The 24,907-nt window shown below is 47.5% G+C and overlaps 1 protein-coding gene across 4 annotated transcripts in view; it reads right to left on the bottom strand.

The window, feature by feature from the left end:
• Positions 1-24,907, bottom strand: part of TAF15 (TATA-box binding protein associated factor 15) — a 481,601-nt gene that overhangs the window by 399,601 nt on the left and 57,093 nt on the right. For all 4 annotated transcript variants that reach the window (XM_085649621.1, XM_085649623.1, XM_085649622.1 and 1 more), the window contains exon 3: positions 18,512-18,563. In XM_085649621.1, the coding sequence (XP_085505747.1) occupies positions 18,512-18,563 (52 nt within the window). The remainder of the gene's footprint in view (positions 1-18,511; positions 18,564-24,907) is intronic.

Below are 24,907 nucleotides of genomic sequence, written 5' to 3'. Positions count from 1 at the left end.
GCCGACATTCATATCTGTGCATAGATCGCCGCCTAGTGTTGGGTCCGGATGTTTGCACGTTGTTGTCCTGGAAGAGTCTTCGAAGTATCCTTGGATAGGTGACTCCTCCCCTGGACTACAGTGCGCATGGGCATCCTCTCCATCCTCAGATTGTTTTTCGCCATTGTGGCAGTGATGGAGTAGATACAGAAAGTGATGACCATGCTTGCAGTAATTCTGAGAGCTGCAGCTGCGACAGGCGCCGGGGAGGAGGGAGGGCGATATGAATGTCAGCAGCCCTACATGCCAAGAACAGATGCATACTGGTAAGTAGCATATTCAGTTCGAGGCATGTGGGCTGCTGAATTCATATCTGTGCATAGAATACATAGCAGTGCCCTCTATTGGCGGCGGCTACCCGTGCCAGCTGCAGCGGTCTGAAAAAGTGTTTTGAGAACAGCCTGTCCTACAGCTGCCTGCTGTTTTGACTGCACATCTACGCAATAGTGTTTTGTAAATGTGTGTGTAGTGGACCATGTGGCTGCTCTGCATATATCATGCAGGGGAATATTTCCTAGGAAGGCCATGGAAGCCCCCAACTTGCGTGTTGAGTGGGCTCGTGGTGGAATAGTTAATGTGCGTTTTGCCTTTTGATAACAGATTTGAATACACTTAACTATCCATCTGGCTATCCCTGCTTTGGAGATGGCGTTACCTTTGTGTTGTGGGGCAAAGGCAACGAACAGTTGTTTTGTCTTCCTGAAGGGTTTAGTCCTGTCGATGTAGTACATGAGGGCCCTCCGTACATCTAGTGTATGTAGTGCCCTTTCTGCAACAGTTTGTGGGTTTTGGAAGAAAACGGGCAGTTCAATAGTTTGATTCATGTGGAACTGCGATATTACTTTGGGCATGAATTTGGGGTTGGTACGTAGCACGACCCTGTTGGCGTGAACCTGTATAAATGGCTCTTGAACGGTTAGTGCCTGGAGTTCACTAACTCTTCGTAGGGAAGTGATCGCTACAAGGAAGGCCACTTTCCAGGTAAGGAATTGAATCTCGCATGAGTGTAGAGGTTCAAAAGGTGGACCCATCAGGCGTGTGAGGACCAAGTTGAGGTTCCACATTGGAGCCGGTGGGTGACTAGGTGGAATGACTCGTTTGAGCCCTTCCAAGAATGCTTTGATGGCAGGTACTCTGAATAGAGAGAGGTGCTGCCTGGTTTGCAGATAGGCTGAGATTGCGGTCAAATGGACACGTATAGAGGTGTACGCCAGATTGCATCGGTATAGGTGTAAGAGGTAACAGATGATGTTTTGGATGGATGCGTCCAGCGGGTTAACGTCATTATTACCGCAATAAATGACGAACCGTTTCCATTTGGCTGCATAGCAAGCTCTGGTAGTGGGTCTCCTGGCCTCCTTGATGATGTCCATACAGTCAGGTGGCAGGTTGAGATAGCCAAACTCTAGGACTTCAGGAGCCAGATCGCCAGGTTCAGCTGTTGCGGATCTGGGTGCTGAACCTCTCCATGGTTCTGCGTCAAATGCGCGGGTTTGATCCGCAGCCTTTGATGCGGCACCACGGAAAGTTCGAGGAAGGTGGTGTACCACGGCTGGCGTGCCCACGTGGGAGCAACTAGGACGAGTGTCAGGGAGTGTTGTCGGAGTTTGCGAGCCACCAGCGGTATCAACGGTGCTGGGGGAAAAGCGTACGCAAATCTGCCGGACCAGTTCATCCATATCGCATTGCCCTGCGACTGCGGATGTGGGAATCTGGCGGCGAAGCTTTGGCATTTTGCGTTTTCGCTTGTCGCGAACAGGTCTATCTCTGGGTGACCCCACTGCTGGAAGTACGGTTTGAGTACCGATGGGTGTAACTCCCACTCGTGCATCTGGTGGCTGTGTCTGCTGAGCAGATCCGCCATCTGGTTGTCCTTGCCAGGGAGGTGTTCTGCCATGAGGAACATGTTCCTCTGAATGGCCCACTTCCACATGCTCTGAGCCAGATGAGACAACTGTGGAGAGTGTGTTCCTCCCTGCTTCTGTATGTAGTACATTGCGGTCATGTTGTCCGTCCGGATCAACACGACCTTGTTGCACAGGTGTACTTTGAAAGCCTTCATGGCCAGGAAGATTGCCATCAGTTCCAGAAGGTTGATGTGCATCTTCTTCTGTTGTGTCGTCCATAGTCCCTGCACTGTGTAGTGGAGTACATGAGCTCCCCAACCCTGGAGAGACGCGTCCGCTGTCAGTACTATCTGTGGGACAGGCTCTTGGAATGGTCGGCCCTTGCAAAGGTTTTGTGGATTCCACCAATGCAGAGAGTTGTACGCCCGACCGCTCACCAACACTAGGTCTTTCAACTGTCCTTGAGCCTGATTCCACTGACGTGCTAGGCACTCCTGAAGTGGGCGCATATGTAACCTCGCGTGCGGGACTATGAAGATGCAGGAGGCCATCATGCCTATCAACTGCATAAACACTCGCGCTGGAAGTGAGTGATTGGGTTTGAACTTGGAGATCAGCAGTTGTATGCTGTTGATCCTCACTAAATTTGGCTGAGCTGTGGCCGCCAGAGTGTCTATAGTCGCACCTAGGTACTGTTGTACGTGTGCGGGCTGGAGATGGGACTTTGGGTAATTTAGTGAGAATCCCAGACTGTGAAGAAGGTGAATGGTACGGGACACGTGGCTTGCACATTGCTGGGCTGACCTCGCTTGAACGAGCCAGTCGTCTAGGTAGGGGTAGACGTGTATGTGCTGTCTCCGTAAATGTGCTGCCACCGTAGCTAGGCACTTCGTGAAAACCCTGGGCGCTGTTGTCACGCCGAAGGGAAGGACTTTGAACTGATAGTGCTGCCCCTGAACAGTGAACCTGAGGTACCTTTTGTGTGAGGGGTGGATGGGTATGTGAAAATACGCATCCTTGAGGTCCAGTGATGCTAGGAAGTCTCCCTGCTTGAGAAGCGGAAGGACTTGCTGTAGAGTGAGCATGTGAAAGTGCTCTGAAAGAATGTACTGGTTCAGGGGTCTCAGGTCTAATATAGGCCTGAGCGACCCGTCCTTTTTTGGGATTAAGAAGTAGAGGGAGTAAACCCCCGTGCCCTGCTCGTGGATGGGTACGACCTCGATAGCGCCTTTTAGAAGCATACTTTCTACCTCTTGCTGTAAGAGCGTTAAGTGCTCTGAGGACATAGGACGGTTTCTTGGTGGTATTGTGGGTGGAGTGGAGGTCAACTCCAGACAGTAACCGTATTTTATAATATCTTTGACCCACCTGTCCGTGGTGATGGAGTTCCACATGGACAGGAACCGTTGTAGCCTTCCCCCGACAGGTGTTATGTGGTCGGGAGGAAGGGAGAGGGCGTCACTGCTTGTTCTTGGGGGAGGACCTGGTGTTGCCGTAGCCACGTCCTCTGCCCTTGGTACTGGAGCCACGATAGCCACCTCGGGTGTTCTTATCGTAGGTGGTCTGCGTATTGCCCTTGTTATATGTTTGTTGTGACCCCTGTCCTCTGCCTGCTCCCTTGTTTCCGGGGCGACGAAAGGAGCCGCTCCGAAAGGACTGAGTTTGTAGGGCGCCCATGGACTTTGCAGTGTCCGTGTCCTTTTTTATCTTCTCGAGGGTGGTGTCAACCTCAGGCCCGAACAAATAGTCGGGGTTGACGGGCTGGTTAAGTATATTGTTTTGTACCTCAGGCTTGAATCCTCAGATACGTAGCCAGGCGTGACGTCGTAGGATGACGCTAGTGTTGATGGCTCTGGCAGCCGTGTCTGCAGCGTCTAGTGCACATTTGATGGCAGCATTTGTGAGTAGCTGTCCCTCTCTGATAAGGATTTCTGCACCTTCTTTGTAGGGGTCAGGGAGGTGTTGAAGAAGTTGTTCCAGCGTGTCATAGTGCGCTCTATCGTAGCGAGCGAGGAGCGCTTGAGTGTTAGCTATGCGCCATATGTTTGCAGCTTGTGCGGCAACTCGCTTGCCGGAGGTCTCTAGCACCTTGGACTCTTTGTCCGGGGGAGGAGCGTCACCCGTTGTCTGCGAGTGTGCCCTCTTGCGGGCATTCGCCACAACGATGGAGTCGAGTGGTAATTGGCCTCTGATGTAAGTAGGATCCCCAGGTGCTGATCTGTATTTTTTGTCGATCCTGGGGTTTATCACTCGTGCCCTGGTGGGTTCCTTGAAAATGTCAGTGGCTGGCTTGAGGACCCCCTTCAACATTGGCAGAGTTTTTACATGTCTTTCTGAGGATGCAAAGGTGTCCATTAGAAAGTCATCTTCGATGATATCAGAGTGAAGCTGCACATCGTGGTTGTTTGCCGCACGTTCAATCAGAGCGTTGAACGCTGCAGTATCCTCTGTGGGTGATGTTTTTGCCCCATATAGCTGTGGGTCCTGTGCATCCAGAGGTGCACTGGGGTCTGCAGGGTCGCCCCAAGTTTGGTCAGGGTCCTGCTGGTCATCAGGGTCCGTGTCCACATGGTAGGGGACTTGTTCATCCATGTAGTCCCCCAATGCATCCGTGTCGGAGCGTGTGGGGGAGGCCCGGTGTGGATCCTGGTAGGGTGAATGGAAAGGTTCATACAGGAGAGGTTCTGAGTCCACCGGCAGCTTCCTCTTTAGCGGGATCCTGAAAGGTTCCAATGGCGGTTCCGAAGTTATCCTTCGGTCGTGGAGAATCATCCTGCCAGTGTTGGCGTCGATGACGTGTGACGGAGGCGTCTCAACAGGTGTAACCGTAGTCTTGGTGACCCGTGTCCTGAGTTGAAACACCTTCGGGATTGTGGATGGAGGCAAGCCGAAGGTAATGTTGGTCGGCACCGACGAAACCGCTGGAGCCCCGATCAAACCGGAACCCGACGGGTCCTGGAGGGCAGCCGTGGTTTTGCAGCCTGGCTGTGCACCAGGTCGTACTCGGGGCGCCTTAGAGGACGTGGCCCCGGTCTGGGTCGCGGCTGTAGATATCTTCGGCGCCAGTGGTGCATCGAGTCGAGGTGCGGAGACCACCGTCGACGTCTTCGACACGTGAGGTTTTGGTGTCGTCGAGGGAGTGATGCGAGGCGTAGCAGGCGGTACGGCCCTCGGTGTCGGCGGCGTCGAAGCCGGTAACCGAGCAGGTTTGTCGGCGCCGATGACCTTCTTCCGTTTGTCGACTCCCACGTCGCCCCTTTCGAGTTCGGCACCGAAGTCTCTCTTGGTGCGGTCGGTGCCGACACGGTGCGCTGGCGTCGAAGGTGTTGAAGGCTTCGATCCGACTTGCGCCACTTTCAGTTTCGGTTTCGTAGGAGCTTGAGCAGCTTTCGGTTTCGGTTTCGTGGAAGGGAAACCAGCTGATTTAAGCGGTAATGGCTGCCGCTGAACGTCCGAGGCCGGGCCCGAGGGCGGGGCCGAAGGACTGTGTGATAGGTCTCGGGTAAGGCCCGAAGGCGATCCCTCGACCGGAGCCATAGTCTGTGGCACTGGTGAGTTTTCGGTTTGAACAGGTAGGCCTTGTTCATCATCGGCGCTACTCTCTTCGGCCCCTAAGGCCTCCTCGTCGTCTCCTACCTCGGTGTCGTCTTCACCTCTGTGGAAGAGTGACTCGTCGGCCTCGTCCGATCCGGGGTCGTGGTCGGAAATGGGACCGGAGGGTAAGACTTCTACTTCTTCGACGTCGTCGGCTTCGTCGAAGATGTCAACTGGGGCCGGTGCCGCGTGCTGCGCCTCGAGCCTCGCCGCTCGACGATTCCGCAGAGTCTTCTTGGAACGGAATCGGGCACAGGCCATGCATGTCGATTCGTCGTGGTCCGGCGAAAGGCATTTGTTGCACACCGGATGGACGTCGATGTGTGGGTACTTCGCATTACATACCGGACACCTTTTGAATGGCGTCCTCGATTCCATCGTCGAATTAGTCGATGGACAGGTAAATGCGAACAAAGTCGGTGCTGAAAGTCAGTAAACTAACAGATAGTATCGAAACCCGATCGATAAACAGTACCGACGCGAACTAAAGGCCTTGTGGCCTCGACAAAAGTTTTTCCTAACTTGAGCTAAGATAGCACATCCGAACCCAATGGCGGAAAAAAACAATCTGAGGATGGAGAGGATGCCCATGCGCACTGTAGTCCAGGGGAGGAGTCACCTATCCAAGGATACTTCGAAGACTCTTCCAGGACAACAACGTGCAAACATCCGGACCCAACACTAGGCGGCGATCTATGCACAGATATGAATTCAGCAGCCCACATGCCTCGAACTGCCACCTCCATTACTCCCGATTAAAGTACATCCCAAGACCGCAAAGGACATTTTCCTTTCTTCCTATTTAGATGATGCCGCCCCCGAATATGCTAATGGTGCGCAGCCACGCGCACCACCTGTTGACGACGCTCAATCCCAAGATCATCTGCCCCCACCTCCGCAGCAACAAACTCCTCCTCACGTTCTAAACGTTCCACCTGTTTCTACAGTCCTTCCTGCATCTACACTCTCTACCCTACATCCAACAAATCCTTTTGGACTTGGCATCTCAGGAGGTGCGACAGGAGGTGCGACAGGAGGTTTTTCCACGCCACCGCCAGCACCTAGGTTGACTTATAGGGATTTAGCACACCAACGTACACCCCAAACAGCTAATCACAATATATTTAATGAGCCTCTTACAGATTGTAGGTATGATCCAGTGCCCGGTAAACACGACAGAATGTTGCTATCATCAGTACGTTTACGACGAGTTTCGACCTATCTAATGACGCTACCAGGAATGATTGGTCATCTAGACAAAATATATCACTTTATCCAAACAGGGCAAGGTCCTGAAAGTATTGGCGAGGCCATGGAATACCAGAAAGTGGACATGCAAAAATTATTGTTACGCTTCTTCATAAACTGCTTGATCAGAAACAGAGATAGGCCTGAGGTAGATCCGGAGGAAATGCAAGTACTTACCAGATGGGGTCAGAATATAGCAGACGGAAAACATGATAAACAGAAGAGTATAGAAGTTATGCACCGAAAGATCAGAAAAGAAGTAGAACGAATACATGAAAGAAGATTAGAGGCAGATAAAACTGAATCAGAGGGAGAGGAGGAGGAACAGTCAGAAATGACCACAGGACAATTAGAATTACCAGCTAGAGAAACGATAGCTTACGTAGGAAAAGGAAGATCTTTTAATAATTCAATGCGTCCGATACGTCCAGAATGTAACAGAATTTTTCAAGCAGCTATCTCAAATCCAAGGACCCCTGAACACTTATTCCAGGCTACTGATAAATTACTTCGAGAACGAAGGGGGTACCATGTGCTCGATTCTATGGATGAACAAGAATTAGCCAGGTCAGCAGTACAATGGGCTGACAGTTCTGAAAAATACAGTGATGATGCGCTAGCACATACGTTTCTGAATCTCACACCAGACGAACAGCATTTAGCTGGTATATACATGATACAACACCTCCTTATATTGTATAAAAACGAACACTCCGATCCTGGTCCCCTACCTGATATACTGATAGAATTACTCACGAATAAATGGAGAGGTATGGGTACCGATCTAATTAAAGAAATCCTAGAACATCGGCATCGATACAGTGCCTTCCTATGTCCAGAGCATGATTCAGCTCCCTCCATGGAAAGAAAAATGTATTACATAGACAGACAGAATCCCTTACGCGAAGTGCACCCAGTTAAAAATGTGGATGATTCTTTTTCGCGCGTGTTTGTGTACACGCCCATAACTAAAATAGAACTATTGGAAATGAAAAAATTAGTACCCAGCCATGACAAAGATCCAGCAGGTTTTCACCGTGAACTAAAGGACATGTTACTCATGGGTGATTATACCTATCCTGACATTATGAAAATATTAAAAGTATTATTGCCTGCCGGTATTTACGAGAAACTCAAAGAAAAGGAATGGGAGGTGGGAGACCAAAAGATTGATTGGACCGCATTAGAAAACGAAGAAAAAGCCCGAACAGCAGGCCGAGGGCTTGGGGACAAAATTAAAGCATTGCCAGGATTATTAGTACAAGTATTGCCACGTTTATTAACTACAAAAAAGGAAGACTGGGGTGCAATCTCAGCCTGTAAACAGAAACCCGATGAAGACACTAGTGATTTCTATTCCCGATTTGAGAAATGTTTTGGTATTAATAGCGGCCTAAAAGCAAATAGCGAGTCATATCCACATCTTTTTGTAACAAAACTAGTCGAGAATTCCCTGCCCCAGGTTAAAAACAGAGTATTGAAAGTTGAGAGCACTTGGCAAGCTAACACTCCTTCACAAATGTTACAAATGTTACAGTATCACCAGAATAGAATTAGAGAAGAACAAGACCACGAACAGAGACGTATGAAAGACACAAAAATGAAAATGCTTGTTGCTCAGTCAGTTCCAGCTGACGGTCATAAAAAGGGTGCGACACAGTCCAGTAATTCAGCGGTTCCTGTAAAAGGGACATGCAACTATTGTAAACAGCCAGGTCATTATATAAACGATTGTGCAGTTCTGAAACATAATATCTCTACGGGTAAAACCAAGGAGAGACCACGTCCGCCTAGACAGGATCAGATCCAACAACAAGCACCTCAGAATGTACAGCCTATGCAAGCTGCACAACAGACCGTAGCGGTACCACAGTCACAGCCTTTTACCGCAACACAAAACACGACACAACAGATGTACCAGTATGCACAAAATGACTATCCAGAGTATCAGCGATACACATGAAATAGCCTAGAGAGGGAAGTTGGCTTACCCCTTATTGAGGTTCCCGTAGATCAAGAGGGTCCTTATGTACAGAGTCAAGTATTAGGGAAAGACAGAAAGTTTTTAATTGATACAGGGGCAAGCAGAACAACTATAAGTCACGACGAAGTTCCAGGGGCACCCCTCTCAGGCTCACAGAATATTTCCCTTGGTTTTTCAGGAAAGCCTACTATTAACGAAGTATCGCAACCGCTTCCACTTGCAGTTGGTCCATTGACACGGACTACAGATTTATTGCTTACTAAATCATGTCCAGAAAACTTGTTAGGTATAAAGACATTGAAAGCTCTAGGAGCTATAATATGTTGTTCTCCGGACGGAGTACGACTATTTTTGCGTGACTTTAAAGGTCACTACGTGTCAAGAGACATGGATCACCGGTTACAGAATCTACCTGCACATTTATGGGCACAAGGCCCCACTGATGTAGGTTGTATGCACATTACACCATATCGAGTCACACTCAAAGCAGGAGTGGTATTACCACGAATGCGACAATACAAGTTACCTCCAGATGCTGTAGTGGCTTTACTGCAAATCATTGACGAGCTCATTGCACAAGGAGTGGTTGTGGAAACCGACTCCAATGTATGTAATTCTCCGATCATTCCGATTCTTAAACAAACTGATCCAAAAGCACCCCCAGTATATCGATTAGTTATTGATCTGCGCGAATTGAATAAATGCATTGTACCACAATATCCCGTGGTCCCAGATATCTCTTCATTACTGACAGCTATTGATTCAGAAGCAACGTTCTTCACTGTAATTGACCTCAAGAACGCCTTCTTTAGCGTCCCAATCGATTCGGAAAGCCAATATTTGTTAGGATTCTGTTTAAATGGACGAAGCTTTAAATTTGCACGCGCACCTCAAGGATTCACAGAAAGCCCCAGCATCTACAGCCAAGCACTGAAAAGACAACTTGACAGTATCCACATGCCTGTTAACACTGCACTGCTTCAGTATGTCGATGATCTGCTGATCACCGCCCGAAACGAACCCGAATGTGAAAAAGCATCACTGACGGTTTTACATTTTCTGGCCGACAAAGGGCACAAGGTGTCCCCTTCGAAGCTACAATTCTGTGCCCAGCAAGTTGTGTACCTTGGGCACTTGCTGTCCAAGGGGGGGGAGACAGCTCACACCTGACCGAATCCAGTTAATTGTAAACATGCCACCACCCAAGACACAAAAGGAGGTACGGGCCTTTATAGGCCTCACTTCGTACTGTAGGCAGTGGATTCCCCAATATGCATTTCTAGCAAAACCACTCATTCAGTTGACAACCCAGGAGGCAGCGACATCGACTGTCCTCCTTTGGACCCCAGAACATACACAAGCTTTTGAAGACTTAAAGAAAGCCTTATGTCAAGCACCTGTTTTAGCGACACCATGTTACAGAAAGCCTTTTACACTCTTCGTTACAGAACGCGAAGGTACTGCCTTGTCAGTACTCACTCAGGAACAAGCAGGATCACACAAACCATGTGCTTACTTTTCTAGCACATTAGATCCCGTAGCTCAGGCTCTGCCTACGTGCCTGAAATCAGTCGCAGCGACAGCTTTAGCGATCAGACAAAGCGATTCCATAGTATTAGGACATCAATTGACAGTGCAAGTTCCACACTCTGTGGAAGTTCTTTTAAACCAAACTCAGACTCAACACTTGACTATAGCACGACTGACGGGTTATGAACTAACATTGTTCCAGCCACACATAGAAATCAGACGTTGTAGTACATTAAATCCTGCCACACTTTTGCCATTAAGTGAAACAGACCCATTGGCACATGATTGTATTGAAGTCATTACTATTACGACAAAACCCAGACAAGACTTGACAGATGTCCCATTACCAGACCCAGACCTGACACTTTATGTGGATGGGTCATGCATGAGAACAAGTACAGGAGAATTAGTGGCCGCTTATGCAGTCACAACAGACACTGAAGTCATTGAAACGAATCGTATTAACACCTTGTCAGCTCAAGCAGCAGAGCTCATCGCTCTGACACAAGCCTGTATTCAAGCCAAAAATAAAAAAGTTAACATATATACAGATTCACGTTATGCATTCGGAGTTGTCCATGACTTCGGAGTCCTTTGGCGAGAGAGAGGTTATTTAACTTCTCATGGTGCCAACATTCAACACGGTCCCCTCATTCAAGCTCTATTAGATGCAATACATCTACCTACTGCGATATCTATCATGAAGTGTAAGGCCCATACAAAAGTCACCGATATTATTTCCCAGGGTAACGATCTAGCAGACCGAACAGCTAAACAGACAGCTCAGATTCGGAGTCACGCAACGGACGTGACAAAGACAATAGTTCCGACATCGACACACTGCATGACAATTAAGGATCCCGCCCTTGATGTAATTGACATACAGACACATGCTACACCAGAGGAAATAAAGAAATGGACTGAATTAGGAGGGATCCAAACAGATCAGGGATGGATGACGAAGGGAAAATCTATATGGTTTCTCCCCGACTCCATGGTTCAAGTTATCATTAACACAATACATAGTCCAGCGCACCTGGGAGAAAAGGCTATGCTAGATAGTATTCAACACATTTGGTTCAACAAACACTTACGAGCAGCAGCCAAACAGAAAGTGCGTACTTGCATGATTTGTTGTCAGTTCAACCCCGGTAAAAGCATTCCTGTAGAGCAAGGTGGATTTCAACCTCCCGATCACCCTTTTGAAGTCCTCCAGATGGATTATATCCAGATGGAACGTTGTCGAGGATTCAAATATGTCCTCGTAGTTGTATGTGCTCTTTCCCGTTGGACAGAGGCATATCCCGTCTCAGATTACACTGCCCCGACTACTGCCAAACAGTTAGTTCGTGAATTCTTCCCACGGTATGGTTTGCCCCGTATCATGTACTCAGATAACGGCCAGCCGTTCTCATCCGAGCTAATGAAACACATTTCACTCTTGTTAGGCTATCAACGGAAATTCCACTGTGTCCGACATCCCGAGGCAGCAGGTCTCGTGGAGCGTCATAATCAGACTCTGAAAATTCGACTTTCTAAAATCTGCAGAGAGAAAGGTGTCGACTGGATAGTAGCCTTACCAGTTGCTCTCTTTTACATGAGAATGGTAGCACATTCTCGCACAGGGCTATCCCCATACGAGGTGGTCTTCGGTAGGCCACCAAATATGTGGGGGACGCCTATACCTCGAAAAATAACTGGTGTCGATTGTAACATGCTGACAGATTACCTTGCTTCCTTGATGTCTGCACTACAATCTTGCCGTTCACAGGTAGCTGCAGCCTTTCCCGACAACACCGAGGTGAAGCCCCATGAAGTGGTTCCCGGAGACTTTGTCTTCATAAGAAATTTCGACAGGAGGAGCCCGCTGGAGCCTCGCTGGCAAACGCCGAAATTGGTAATTCTGACCACGAGGACAGCAGTGAAGATTGAGGGTCGCAAGGGTTGGCTACACTCGAGCCATATCAAGAAATTTCATGGACTACCTTCTGATTTGAACTCTGAGCCCTGCCTTCCCCCACAGACTGACTCAAAACTCCCCCTGGTTGAGAAAACCGAATCACAAGAATACAAACTGAATCTAAGGTCTAACAAGTCAGACAATTTGATTGTTTAAGTCCTCTCCTAGGTGAATCGGTCAAATTAGTCTCTGACATGTATCCTCTAGACCGAATTAGAGAGAGAAATAGACAGAAACAGCTCAAGAAACATGCATACTGTAAATCACTTCGTAGTCACTGTGTAGTGACATTATTGATTATGTTTTTTCTAAGTCTTTTGATTATTGCTGCAAGTATACTGTTGCACATGTACTATCCTATTTTCAAGCGTGCTCATTCTGCTTACAATGTTACTGCCGAACATTCTTTTAGTGAATTACCTTCACATGAGTTGTCCTACAGATTTGCGCTGCGCAACAACACATTCATTAGTATGTTACATCATTCCCATCAGACCAGCAATGCTACAAATTGTTGGATATGTGGCCGACTCCCTCCCTATCAGAAATACAAAGGAGTTCTGCCCCTCTTTCCCTACCCGTTCACACACAATGGCTCCTGTGGAGCATGGTTTAGTTTGATTACTTCTTTAGATTCAAACACTGTAGTTTTCCGGAGCAACTGGGTATGGGGAAACCTGAACTTAGTTTTGCTTAAAGCCTGTTACCCTAACAAGGAGGGACTTCCCAAAAAGACAGGAACTGACCTAGAAAATGAAGTATATGGATTAGGTAATTTTACACTTAACCTCATGATTCTGAATGTTGAATCCGAAGCTGCACCAGTCTTGCCCGCTATGTCAGTATTTCCAGTTAAAGGTGAATTATGTGTAAGAAAGAATGGTTCAGTACACATGGGTCATAGTAAATGTACCACTGTGATCGAATTCAGTGATCAAGGCAAGTCTACATTTAGAGCTTCCCGTCATTCCTACTTCATATGTGGTCATACCGCATATATACGTTTACCTCTAGATTGGGATGGTACCTGTTACATTGCATTCCTTCTGCCACCTGTTTTCCTAGCCCCTCCTGATTATCATAGGAATACCCATTTAGTACACAATAGACCCCAGAGAGATCTCCCGATTGTCGACTACACTGAAACGGCATGGGAGCAATACACAGATTTCAATAAAGGTTTCTTTCCCTACATAGGTGTTGTCACTAATAGTAAACTGATACGTAGATTAACAAGAACCCTTGAAGCAGTAGTGAATGAAACTACTTCCGCCCTAGGCAACTTAACAGAGGAGCAGTCTGCGATGCGGATTGTTGTTCTTCAAAATCGTCTTGTCCTTGACGTCATCCTAGCCGATAGGGGCGGAGCCTGTAGGGTCATCGGATCGAGTTGCTGTGTTTTCATTCCAGAAAACGCGCCATCAGTATACAAAGCCATAACTCGTCTTCATAAGATTGTAAGCCAGATACACCAGAATCCAGGCACCTGGACTTGGTCCGGTTGGCTCTGGAGCGTGTTGTCAGCCTGGGGATGGAGGATCTTATCCTTCCTAGGTATTGGCCTTCTCGTAATATTCAGTTGTTGCCTGTGTCTACAATGTGGACCAGCGATTTGTGGCCTGTGTGCCACATCATGTATTCCACGTTCAAGTTCTCATTCAAAATCCCGGAAGAAGAAAGAAGAGCAAATGATGTTACATGAACAGATTGATGGATTCCTGAGGATCGATATCTCATGAAGGGTCCGTAGGGGACAAGGAGGGAATGAGGAAATATGAATTTTTATGGTCAATTGTGTCCCCTATCTTAGACCCCAACGGTTCCATGTACATGCTACAAGTACATGTATGTTCCCTCCACTTCAAGCTATGAAGACGCAAATACAATTGTGTCCAACGTTAACATGTCCTCTTTCAGATCCACCATGAATGGGTTGGATATTCCGTTCCTAAATATGTTTTGCCACCGACTTTATATGGTGCACTTTTCACGTTTTACAGATCAGGCGAGTAGGCCCTGAATTCTGCCATCGAGCCTTTTCCTGCCTTCTGCCTCTGAATGCTCCAGCCTGGACCTGCATCTGTATCAATGACCTTTGTCTTACTTCCTGCGCGGCTAACGGTGCCTGGCCCGGCCTGTTGCCTGCCAAAACTGTATTCAGCCTTCAAGTTATCTGCTCCGCTCCTCGAGAAATACATTCTTGTCTAGTAGTTTAGGTAAACATCCTTCCAGCTACAGAGCAAAGGGCCCGGCCTTACTGTCTCCGTGCAAGTAATTCATAGTTCTGTTTCCATGGTAGGCCCATGCCCCCTCGCATCTCATGAAGACACTTAGACGCTTGTACACGCACTAGCAGTCAGTATAAAATAGACTCTGTCCGAGAGACCTTCCCTTCCAGATAATATAGTTCCTTAAACACAAGATATTAGATACGATTTGGGATTAGGTTGCTCTGACATCCCAGACTTCTGTCTCCTCATGTAGGGCTAAATGTCAAATCCCCTTCACCTTCTAGTTACACGTCAATCACACGTCATGCGGCTGCGCGCGCATCTCTGCCATGTATTTCTGCTGACATTGCAGGATTCTCTTATGGATCCACCCACCTGTGACATCCTCTTAATGACGTTTCTAGTATACGCCTACTGTAACGCCTTTTTATTACGTATGTGTATTCTTATCTTTCCTATCAGCTGTTACGCCTCCTGCATCTGTCTTTACTGTAATGCATTTACTATAAATATGACAACCTGTCAATAATGTATTGCCGATCCCTTCCTGAACCTTCGTGGTGACGGAACCCGATTGCCTGGTTCGAACCAATTCCTTTGTAAGGAATAAATTCCCTTTTATAACCTCAAATACCACGGATTCTGCCTCTTATTTTTACTGAGTTATTCTTATTGAATTTTACCGCATAAATTAAGTCTAGGTAATTTAAATTTACCACATAGGAGGCGAGGGAGTTGCAGAGTTCTTGCGATGGGGTGATGTCGTTGTTTCCGGCGTTGGGGTTGGAGAGCTCTTTCACGATGTTGAAGAGTTCCTTGCTGTTGTGTGCGTTGTTATCCAACCGGTTCTTGAATGCAGTTTTCTTGGTGTCGCGGATCAGTTGGTGGTGCTTCCGGGTGGCAAGCTTGAGGGTGGTTATGTTGTCCGGTGTTGGCTCCCTTCTCCAGGCTTTCTCGAGGGCTCGGCAGTTCTTCTTGGAGCTCTGGAGTTCGTCGGTGAACCATGGGGCCTTCTTGCTGCCGGGTCTGCTGGGCGGGGTCCTCAGTGGGGCGAGTTCGTCCGCGCAGTTGCTGATCCACTTCGTGAGGTTGTCGGCGGCCTGGCCGGGGTTCGCTGAGCTGGCGGGAGGGTGCTGGCTCAGGGAAGCGGCGAGCTGGTCGGCTGTGATCTTGCTCCAGCTTCTGCGGGCGACCTGTTGCTGGTGGTGGTGGGTCGTCGTTCTTTTGAAGGTGAAGTGGACGCAGCTGTGGTCCGTCCAGTGGAGTCCTGTGGCGTGGCTGAAGGCGATGTCTTTGCTGGAGGAGAAGACGGCGTCGAGTGTGTGTCCGGCGAGGTGGGTGGGGGCGGTCACCAGTTGCTTGAGTCCGAGGTTGGCGAGGTTGTCGAGCAGGGTGGTGGTGTTGTGGTCGTTGTTGTTCTCCAGGTGGAAGTTGAGGTCCTTTAACTTCAAGACATTCTCTGAACATGCCAGATCAAAACATTGGCCCAAGTTCATGAAGTCAGGATGCCCTCCCACAGAGTTGTGAGGACCTTGAATGGGTTGCTGTGATTTCAAGGAGATAAACTGTCTTGTGTTTCGGAGAACCTCCATTAAACCAGCTCAAGAACTACATGACCAGCTGCTTCAAATGTGTAGAGACTACTGTCGAAGAGAGAAGCTATCAAACCAACACCATAGACCTGTTCTCATAGCCCAGACCAAAATCAAGGTACTCAAATTCAAAAAGGAGATCAAGCTGCTCTCTCCACGTCTTCCTCAAAGACAAGGAGATTGAGACACGTACAGCTGAAGTACCTCCACAGAGTATACTATAGCCCAACCAGATTAAGTAACATGAAAGAGTGTAGAACCGTCCTGTTACCTGTTTTCACGCGGTGTCAACAGGTCTAATTGTAAAGCGATATTGATCACTTATCCACTCAACCGCTACTGAGTTTGTGGGCAGAACAGTAGCAATAGATCCCAAGATGGCACTGCTGGGCTTAATGGATGGAAGGGGTGGACAAAAGCCAACAAACTTCTAGTGGCAATGGGGCTTTACATTGCCAAACTGGACATAGCCACCAAATGGCAATCCGACAAGGCCCCTACAATACTGAAATAGATGCATGGTATGGACTGATGCTCCAGGGCTGAAGAATAAATCTATAAATCACAGGAATGCCCATATAAGTATATGAAATGATGGGGTATGTGGTTGAATTATCCGTCAGACATGGGGGTGTAGGCATGAAACAATGTTCCCATATACATGAGTTGATACCCAGTCTTCAATGGAACAATATGCAGCTGTACATGGATGTCCTCCGTTTGCTTTTGTCTCTGCTTTTAATACCACAATAAAAAGTGTCATAAGAAAATAAACAAGTGACAGAGTAGGAGGAATCTCATGACGAGATGAAGAAAGTTCCTTGAAAGGCACAAATGTGTTCAGTGAATATTCAAACTCGAGGTCCACTCAGACGCTTAAGTACAATCTGCTGCATAGAATGAAAACCATCCACCAGTAAAAGTGGAAATATATTTTACAAGTGCAGGTATCAGTGCAAAACTGCTGTGCTTTTGATAGTAAAAAGAAGGAATCTCCACCGAAAGACTTGGCACACAATTCATTACTGACAAATTAAATCCCATATTGATATTGTAACTATTCTTTCCGCCTTCATTTTATGGGGCAATTACAGGGCATCAGTGAGTAGAGATAATGTGTTCATACTACCTGGTGAAGAAGCACTAGACGTAGATAATACGTAGATAATGCAAGGATGACAACTCATCCAATGGAAGTGTTTGGAACAATTTACAAAGGTTTGTGAAAGATTCAGCCCTGTCTCTAAGCCAGGGAAGGGCCGTGTTCCAGTGTGCCACCCAGGTCTCCTTGTCTGTGCACATTTACAATCTCAATGTTTTGTTTGGCTTGCAACAAGGATTGTTAAATTATGGTTTGCAACAGTTCGGACATGCTCCTTATACTTCAGATGGTGTCCCATAATCTTGCTGATCAGTAGGATTAGAAAATGTGAGACTGAAGATTCTTTTCCATCCTCTTTTGGCAGTTATATGAATATTGTCTGTAGTGCTGGCAACTGTGCAACCGTGAATTGGGACTATCTGAAGTCCGACGTGACAAACTAAACCTGAAATTCTATAAGCCACCCCAGTGGATTTCTGAAAAATGGACATTCACTCACTCATATCAAAATAATGTACGTTTTTAAAGGTTGCAGAGGACAGCAAGACCAAGGGTCATGCAACTAGTAATGACAGATGTATGCCATAGAATAGGAGGGTTTTCTTCGTGTAGACACGTTGGAAGGACCATACCAGGTGTAGCGGACCCCCACACTAATATCGAAAAGCAGAGCTAGAACAGGTGGTTTGACTGATCCTGAATTCCCCTCACCTAAATTCAACAAGCAGGGTCCTTTTACAAATGCGCTTGTTTTGTAATTTTAAGACACAGCCTCGACTTGTCCCATCCATAGTGACTTTGCTTGGGTCCTCACAGTAAGGAGATGACCTCAGGTGGAAAATAGACTAAAAAGATATGCAAGTCTTGTGTGAATCAGCTGCAGATAAGAAATAATTGAACTGCTTGTACTGCCTGAAGTTCAATGACACACACTGGCGAGCAATTTTTTTTAAAGGCACTAAAGAGCGTTGTGGAGACAGCCCCTCCACAAAGATGGAGGATTAACTTAAACTAATCTCTCCATAAATAGAAACTGGGTGGGATAACTGATGAGGCATGGGTAAATGATGGGGCTGGTGCATGGAGGATAGAAGCTAGGCCGAGTCAATTTGCAAAAAATGAAAAGTGACAACCATTTCTGAAAAATGAATTTTTCAGGTGTGTGCAAAAGGCACAAGCAGAGCAGAGTAGCAAGTGGCAATTAAAACAGAAAATTAAACCACCAAAATAAAAATGTGAAAGCGTCAAGGTGGTCAACATTATACATGGGGAATGGGCACCCCAGAAAATCTCTGAAGAACGTGCTTACATTGAGAAGAACTTACTTTACTAAAGTGGTTTCAAGAAAGAACCAAACTCTGCCCCATCAATAAATGTAGCTTACCGCTGGCCCTTGTCCATAGTTCTGGTTACCTTGTCCACCATACCCAGCATAGCTAGAAAAATAGAACACAATTTCACATTTTTAATACTCTTCTAGACGAAAGATTCCAAATTACTTTAAATCAGATATAGAGCATACGAAAGAGAAGAAATTTGGCTACAAACTCAAAAGACATTTTTCTACAGTGTGACTGTTTCATAACGAGTTGGCTATATTAAAAGTGACATTGAATAAACTCAAACTCATCAGGAAACTTCCATAAGATAAACATCACAAAACAAGTTATTTTATGAGTCATTATAAAGGCTTCCTGAGGAAACAATACAGATCAAGTAACAATGTTGAAGAGTAATATAAAGGCAGGTTATTGGACAGTAAAATTGTGTAAAGGCTAATTCAGCATACTAAAACCACGCCATATGGATTTGTTTATCACAACATTGCATTAGAAATTAGCTACGAACAGATGAACTAATTTTATTTTTTATTTTATTTTTTGAACTTGTAAGGCGCAACAGCTACCCAAAAAGGGTTTCCCGGCGCCGAGATACAGCCAAAACAGTCAGGGGCGAAAAAACTGGCTATTCAAGTTATTGTTCGAAAAGCCAGGTCTTAACATTTCTTCGAAACCTGCCATAGTTATCCTCTTTTCGAATGAAGGGAGGAAGAGTGTTCCAGAGGGACGGACCAAGGTAGGCAAATGATTTGCCTCCCATTCTTGCCAATTTAAATCTTGGAACACAGAAATTTGAATGAGATTGTGAACTGAGATTACGTTTGGGGAAGTAGGGATGGGCCAAAGCAAGAAGGTATTTAGGTGCTGTACCTGCCTTGATTCTGAACATATACGTCAAGGCTTTGAAGCGAATTCTGCTATCAACCCTGAGCCAGTGAAGCTCACGGCGGTAGCTAGAGACCTCGGAGTTTTTAGGATTTTTTTTTTTTTTTTTTTTTTTAAACTCTTTTTATTAACATTTCCATTTTCAACCAATACTGCAATACCATATCGTGCTTTATCAAGTACATCACAGTTTGCTCGTGTCAGCCTCTGCCGAGCGCCAAGGGTCCCATTCTGTCTCCTCAGGACCCCAACACCCTCCTCCTCCACCATGCCAAACATCTCGTGTCTTGCTTCCCCATACACCCCCAGTTAGTCTGAATCATCTGACAGGGATTCATCCTGCGGGGGGTCACAAATGTTCCCTCGATAGTCATTCCACTTCCCCCATATCTTAGTCCATTTTTTGGGGCATCTTCTGTGTACATAGACCGATTTCTCCGTCACCATTAGGTCGTCCATACCATTACACCATTTTTGGAGGGTCGGGCCTGCCTGGCTCCCCACTGTTGCGCAATGTCTCTTTTCGCCAAAGCCATCCCTAGCGCTACCCATGTTTGTACTGTCTGCGTAATGTCCGCTGCCTCCCAGATGTTCAAGATGCACCCCCTGGGTTCAGGGACCAATGTTGCCCCTGTGACTTGCGCAATTGTACGCATGACTGCTTTCCAATATTTCTGGATGTGTACACATTGCCATAATATGTGCCAGAACGTGCCTGGCTCCCCACACTGTCGGACGCAAAGTGGTGTGTCGGCTCTGTGTAGTTTGTATAGTAGTGTCCTGGTATAATAGGTAAGGTGCAGTATCTTAAGTTGTATTAATTTAAATCTGGATGAGATCGCCACTTCTCGTGGCGATGCCAGCGCGTCCTGCCAATCTGTCTCATCCAGCTCCCCCACGTCGGCCTCCCATTTATTTTTGAGGGCTTGTGTCGGGTCTGGTTGGTTGTTTACGATTTTTTTGTATGTGAGTGAGATAGCTTTCTTCGTCATATGATCAGTAAGGAGCCTGTCTTCAAGGGGTGTGGACTCTGGAAGTTTTGTGCCTTGTGGTATAAGTGCCGTGAGGGCATGCCTTATTTGTAAGTAGCAAAACACCTCAGTGTCCGCCATCCCATAGCTCCGCTGCAACTGCTCAAACGGGACGGGGTTCCCCTTTTTCCACACATCCCCTACCTTTGAGATACCGATCAAGTCCCATTGTTTGAACCCCTTCGTGTTCCTTAGCCTTCCCAGTTTATTGGTGTCCCAGAGTGGTGTCGCCTGCGTGATGACTCCTTCCCATCGCATCTCCCTCTGCACTGCGTGCCAGATCTTAATTGTATGTGCTGTAGGGCCTATAAGATGCTTGTGTTGATTCCTATTGTAAAGTACTCCCATAAGGTTATCTGCCCCCAGCAGATGCCTATCCATACGGTAGGCCGGGTCTCCCTGATCAGCATGAAGCCATTGGTTGATTACCACCAGGTGTGAGGCCCAGTAATACAGCTTAATGTGTGGGAGTGCTATCCCTCCATCATACCAGCCTTTCACTAGTTTGTGCATCGCTATACGTGTCGCCTTGCCATCCCACAGCAGCTTACTGAGTTCACTATTCACTTCCCGAAAGTATGCTGGGGCTATCGGGAATGGTGTATTTTGGAGGGCGTACAGAAACCTCGGGAGCGCCATCATTTTAAAGAGGGCTGCCCTGCCCAATAGGGTGAGCGGTAGAGACCGCCAGCACTGCACATCCCTGCGGAGACGCTCCAGTGGTTTTTTAAGGTTTTCAGCTATGAAGCGCGATTCCTGCGCCGTGATGTGGATGCCCAAATACATGAATCCATCAGTCACTATCTTAGCAGCACAGTTACGTGGGAGTCGAGGCCTATCGCCTGAGAGTATATAAATATGTGATTTTTCCCAGTTTATGGTATACCCTGAAACCCGGCCGAACGCCACACAAATATCCATGAGGCAATTGAGGGATCGGGCCGGTGAGGCCAGATAGAGGAGTATGTCGTCCGCGTAGAGTGATATTCTGTCTTCCCACCCCGGCGCCCATTTAAGCCCACGGATTACCTGGTCTTGCCGTATCCACGCCGCCAAGGGTTCTAGCACTAGTGCGAATAGAAGAGGCGATAATGGACAGCCCTGCCGAGTCCCCTTAGCCAGAGGAAAGGTGCCCGAGATCCTCCCATTGGCCACCACCTGCGCCATGGGTTTCGTGTACAGCAGTTCCACCCATTTTATGAATTTGGGACCGAAACCTAAGTGGTGAAGTACCGCGAATAAAAACGGCCATTCCACCATATCGAACGCCATTTGCGCGTCCAGGGAGAGAATTATGGCGTCCTCTTGGATGAGGGATTTGCGCGCCATGACACTATTCACTCGCCTCAGGTTCAGCGCCGTGTTCCGATGCGGCAGAAACCCCGATTGGTCCGAGTGAACCACCGACCCCAGACAAGGCTGGAGCCGCCTCGCTAGCACTTTGGCTAGTATCTTTGCCTCTGCGTTGATCAGGGATATGGGCCGGTAGGACATGCAACTGGTTGGCGGTTTCCCGGGCTTGTGTATTGCTACTATCGTGGCCAAGCGCTGGTCCCTGGGAAGCTCCCCCCTTTCTAAGCTGTCATTATACATGTTCAAGAGGTGGGGTGTTAAGACCGTAATCAGGTGTCGGAAGAGCTCCACTGGGATACCATTAGGCCCCAGAGCCTTGCCCGTGTGGAGTGCGAGTATGGCCTGAGTCGTTTCTTCCAGCGTAATGTCCGCCTCAAGCGCCTGCACTGCTGTGTGAGCCAACTTCGGCATTTGAATGTCGTGCAGGAAGGCTCTGTTTTCTTCCATAGTGGCCGTTGCGGTCGGCGTGTATATGCGTTCATAATGTGCCGCAAGCTCCTCTACAATGGCCTGGGGGTCTGTGATTGGCGCGCCGTGTGGTGTGGCCAGCTCTGCTATCCACCTATTAGCTTTGTCTTTTTTATCTAACCAGGCCAGTAGCTTCCCCGCTTTGTCCCCCTGCTCGTATACTGTGTGTCTTGTGATCTGTAGTCTAGATTTCGCCTCCTCCCATACAAATGTCTTGTATTCTTGTTGCGCCAGCTGTAGCCCATGTGTTGCCTCCTCCGTAGCATCGGCGGCGTAGTCCGCCTCTGCCCTTTGCATGTTCTCCTCTAGCGCGTGGAGTTGTTGGCGCTGGCGCTTCTTGTGGTGCGACACTGAGGAAATGGCCTGGCCCCGCAGGACCGCCTTATAGGCTTCCCAGAGCGCCGCTGGCGACTTCACCGTGCGTTCATTCTCACTAAAGTATTGTTTCGTGGTGGTGACCAACGTTTTCTTGATCTCTTTAATCGCTAAATAATGTGGGTAGATCGGGAAGAGTCTGCGCCTGCCCGGGATGTCTGATGAGTATGTGAGCATGATTGGGGAGTGGTCCGAGATTCCCCTGGGCAAGTGTTGCACCTCCGCTATCCGTTCCAATCCCAGCATCTGGGTAAACATGTGATCTATCCGCGACTCACTGTTGTGCACCCCTGAGTGAAAGGTATACTGCCTGTCGTGTGGGAATTTCGCTCTCCAGGTATCTGTGAGGCCGACCGTATCTACAAAATCTTTAAGTTTCGAACTAGCGCTACTGGGGCCTCTGGGGGGTCGCCTATCCATGGCGGTGTTAACTACGGCGTTGAAATCCCCCCCTATAATCGTTGCGCCTTGTGGAAGCGACAACAGGAATGCGCCCAGGTCCGGGAGCGCGGTACCATGTAATGCTGGTGGGATATATACTGATACGAAGTTGTACCTTTTCCCTTCCCATTGGCCCGCCAATGCGGCGAATCTGCCCTGCGCATCGGTCCATGTCTGTTGTACTATCAAGAGTTTTTAGGAATTTTACACAGCAAACGGACTGCGGCATTTTGGACAAGTTGCAGTCGACTGACAACAGCTTTATTTGACCCGAGATACAGAATGTTACCATAGTCAAGCCGGGAAGTGATGAGGGCATTGACTACAGTCTTCTGGGTGGAAGGGGGCAGCATCCAGATAATTTTCCTCAACCATTTGATAATGGTGAGGCACAGCCCAACAACTTTATTGACCCGTTTGCTCATAGAAAGGGCACTGTCCAAGATAAAACCCAGGTTACGAACTTGAGTCACTGGTGTTGGAAAAGCGGCCAACTGGTCAGGCCAGTGAATGGGATTCCAGAGTTCCTGCTGTTTTCCCAAGAGAAGAACCTCTGTCTTGTCTCCATTAAGTTTTAATTGATTTCTCGTCATCCAATTAAGGATGTTTTGAAGACCAAGTTTGAGGGGAGATGGGGAAGATGTGACTGGTTGGGATAGGGAAAAAATGATTTGGGAATCATCTGCGTAGGTCATAAGGGAGAGTCCGGATTTTTCAGCAAGGTCAGCCAGGGGCCTGAGATAAATGTTAAAAAATAAGGGGCTCAGAATTGATCCCTGAGGCACAGCGTGAGGGGCGTTGAACGATTCAGAGCAGGCCGTAGAGGATGTTTATTTGGAATGTCCGGTCTCCCAAAAAAGATCGAATCCAATCAAGCGCTTTACCCCGGACACCATTTCTATATAGTGCCTTAATGAGGATATCATGTGATATCGTGTCAAAGGCTGCGCTCAGATCTAGGAGCACGAGCGCGACCGTCTGACTTTTGTCAAGGAGATTGCGAATATGTTCCGTGACTCCAAGAAGAGTGGTTTCCGTCGAGAAACCAGCTCGGAAGCCAGATTGTGAGGGGTGTAGGAGAGAGTTCTTTTCGACAAAGGTGGACAAAGCCGTGTGAACATGTCTCTCCAAGCACTTGGAAAATGCAGGGAAATGGGTCTATAGTTTGCCAGGCATTCTGGGTTAGCTGTAGGCTTTTTTAACAGTGGCGTAACCATAGCGTGTTTCCAGAGAGTCGGGACTGAAGAAAGTTCAAAGGAAGCGTTGAGCATATCAACTATAACTCCTAAGGACTGGTCATCAAGTTGTTTGAGGAATTTAATTGGGACAGGTTCCCTGGGGGAACCGGACTTGATGTTTTTAAATATGGATTTCATTGTGTCTACCGTTATGAGTGGCCACGATTCCAAGGTAGTTTCACCGAATGGGGCAAAATCCAAATCAATAGAAGAGGGAAATATGGTGTTGTTAGTTTTAATGTCCCTGATGATTTTTTCAATTTTATCAAAAAAGAAACAAGCAAGGTCTTGGCATTGTTGTGAGTTTAATGGGGGAGCCACAGCTGTGGTGTGGGCACCAGCTAGATCCTTGACCAAGTTAAACAGAGTTTTCGATTTGTTTGAAGCTTCAGTGATAGACTGGGACACAAAAGCTGCACGTGTTTTAGCACAGGCAGAGTGGTATAAATTCCTGGCCATGTGATAGATGTTTTTAGCTTGAGGGTCATAGTCTTTACGCCATTTTCGCTCCAATGCCTTACATCTTGATTTTTCTATTTTTAGTAGGTCATTAAACCATGGAGCAGGATGGCGGTGTCTGTTACTTTTAATGGAAGTGGAAGATAGACAATGGTCAGCAGCATCGCTGAGCCATATATGAGTGGCTTCA

Source organism: Triturus cristatus, chromosome 3_2 (assembly GCF_964204655.1).
Source record: "Triturus cristatus chromosome 3_2, aTriCri1.1, whole genome shotgun sequence".
NCBI classification, from domain to species: Eukaryota; Metazoa; Chordata; class Amphibia; order Caudata; family Salamandridae; genus Triturus; species Triturus cristatus.
This window is presented reverse-complemented; position numbering and strand designations above follow the sequence as displayed.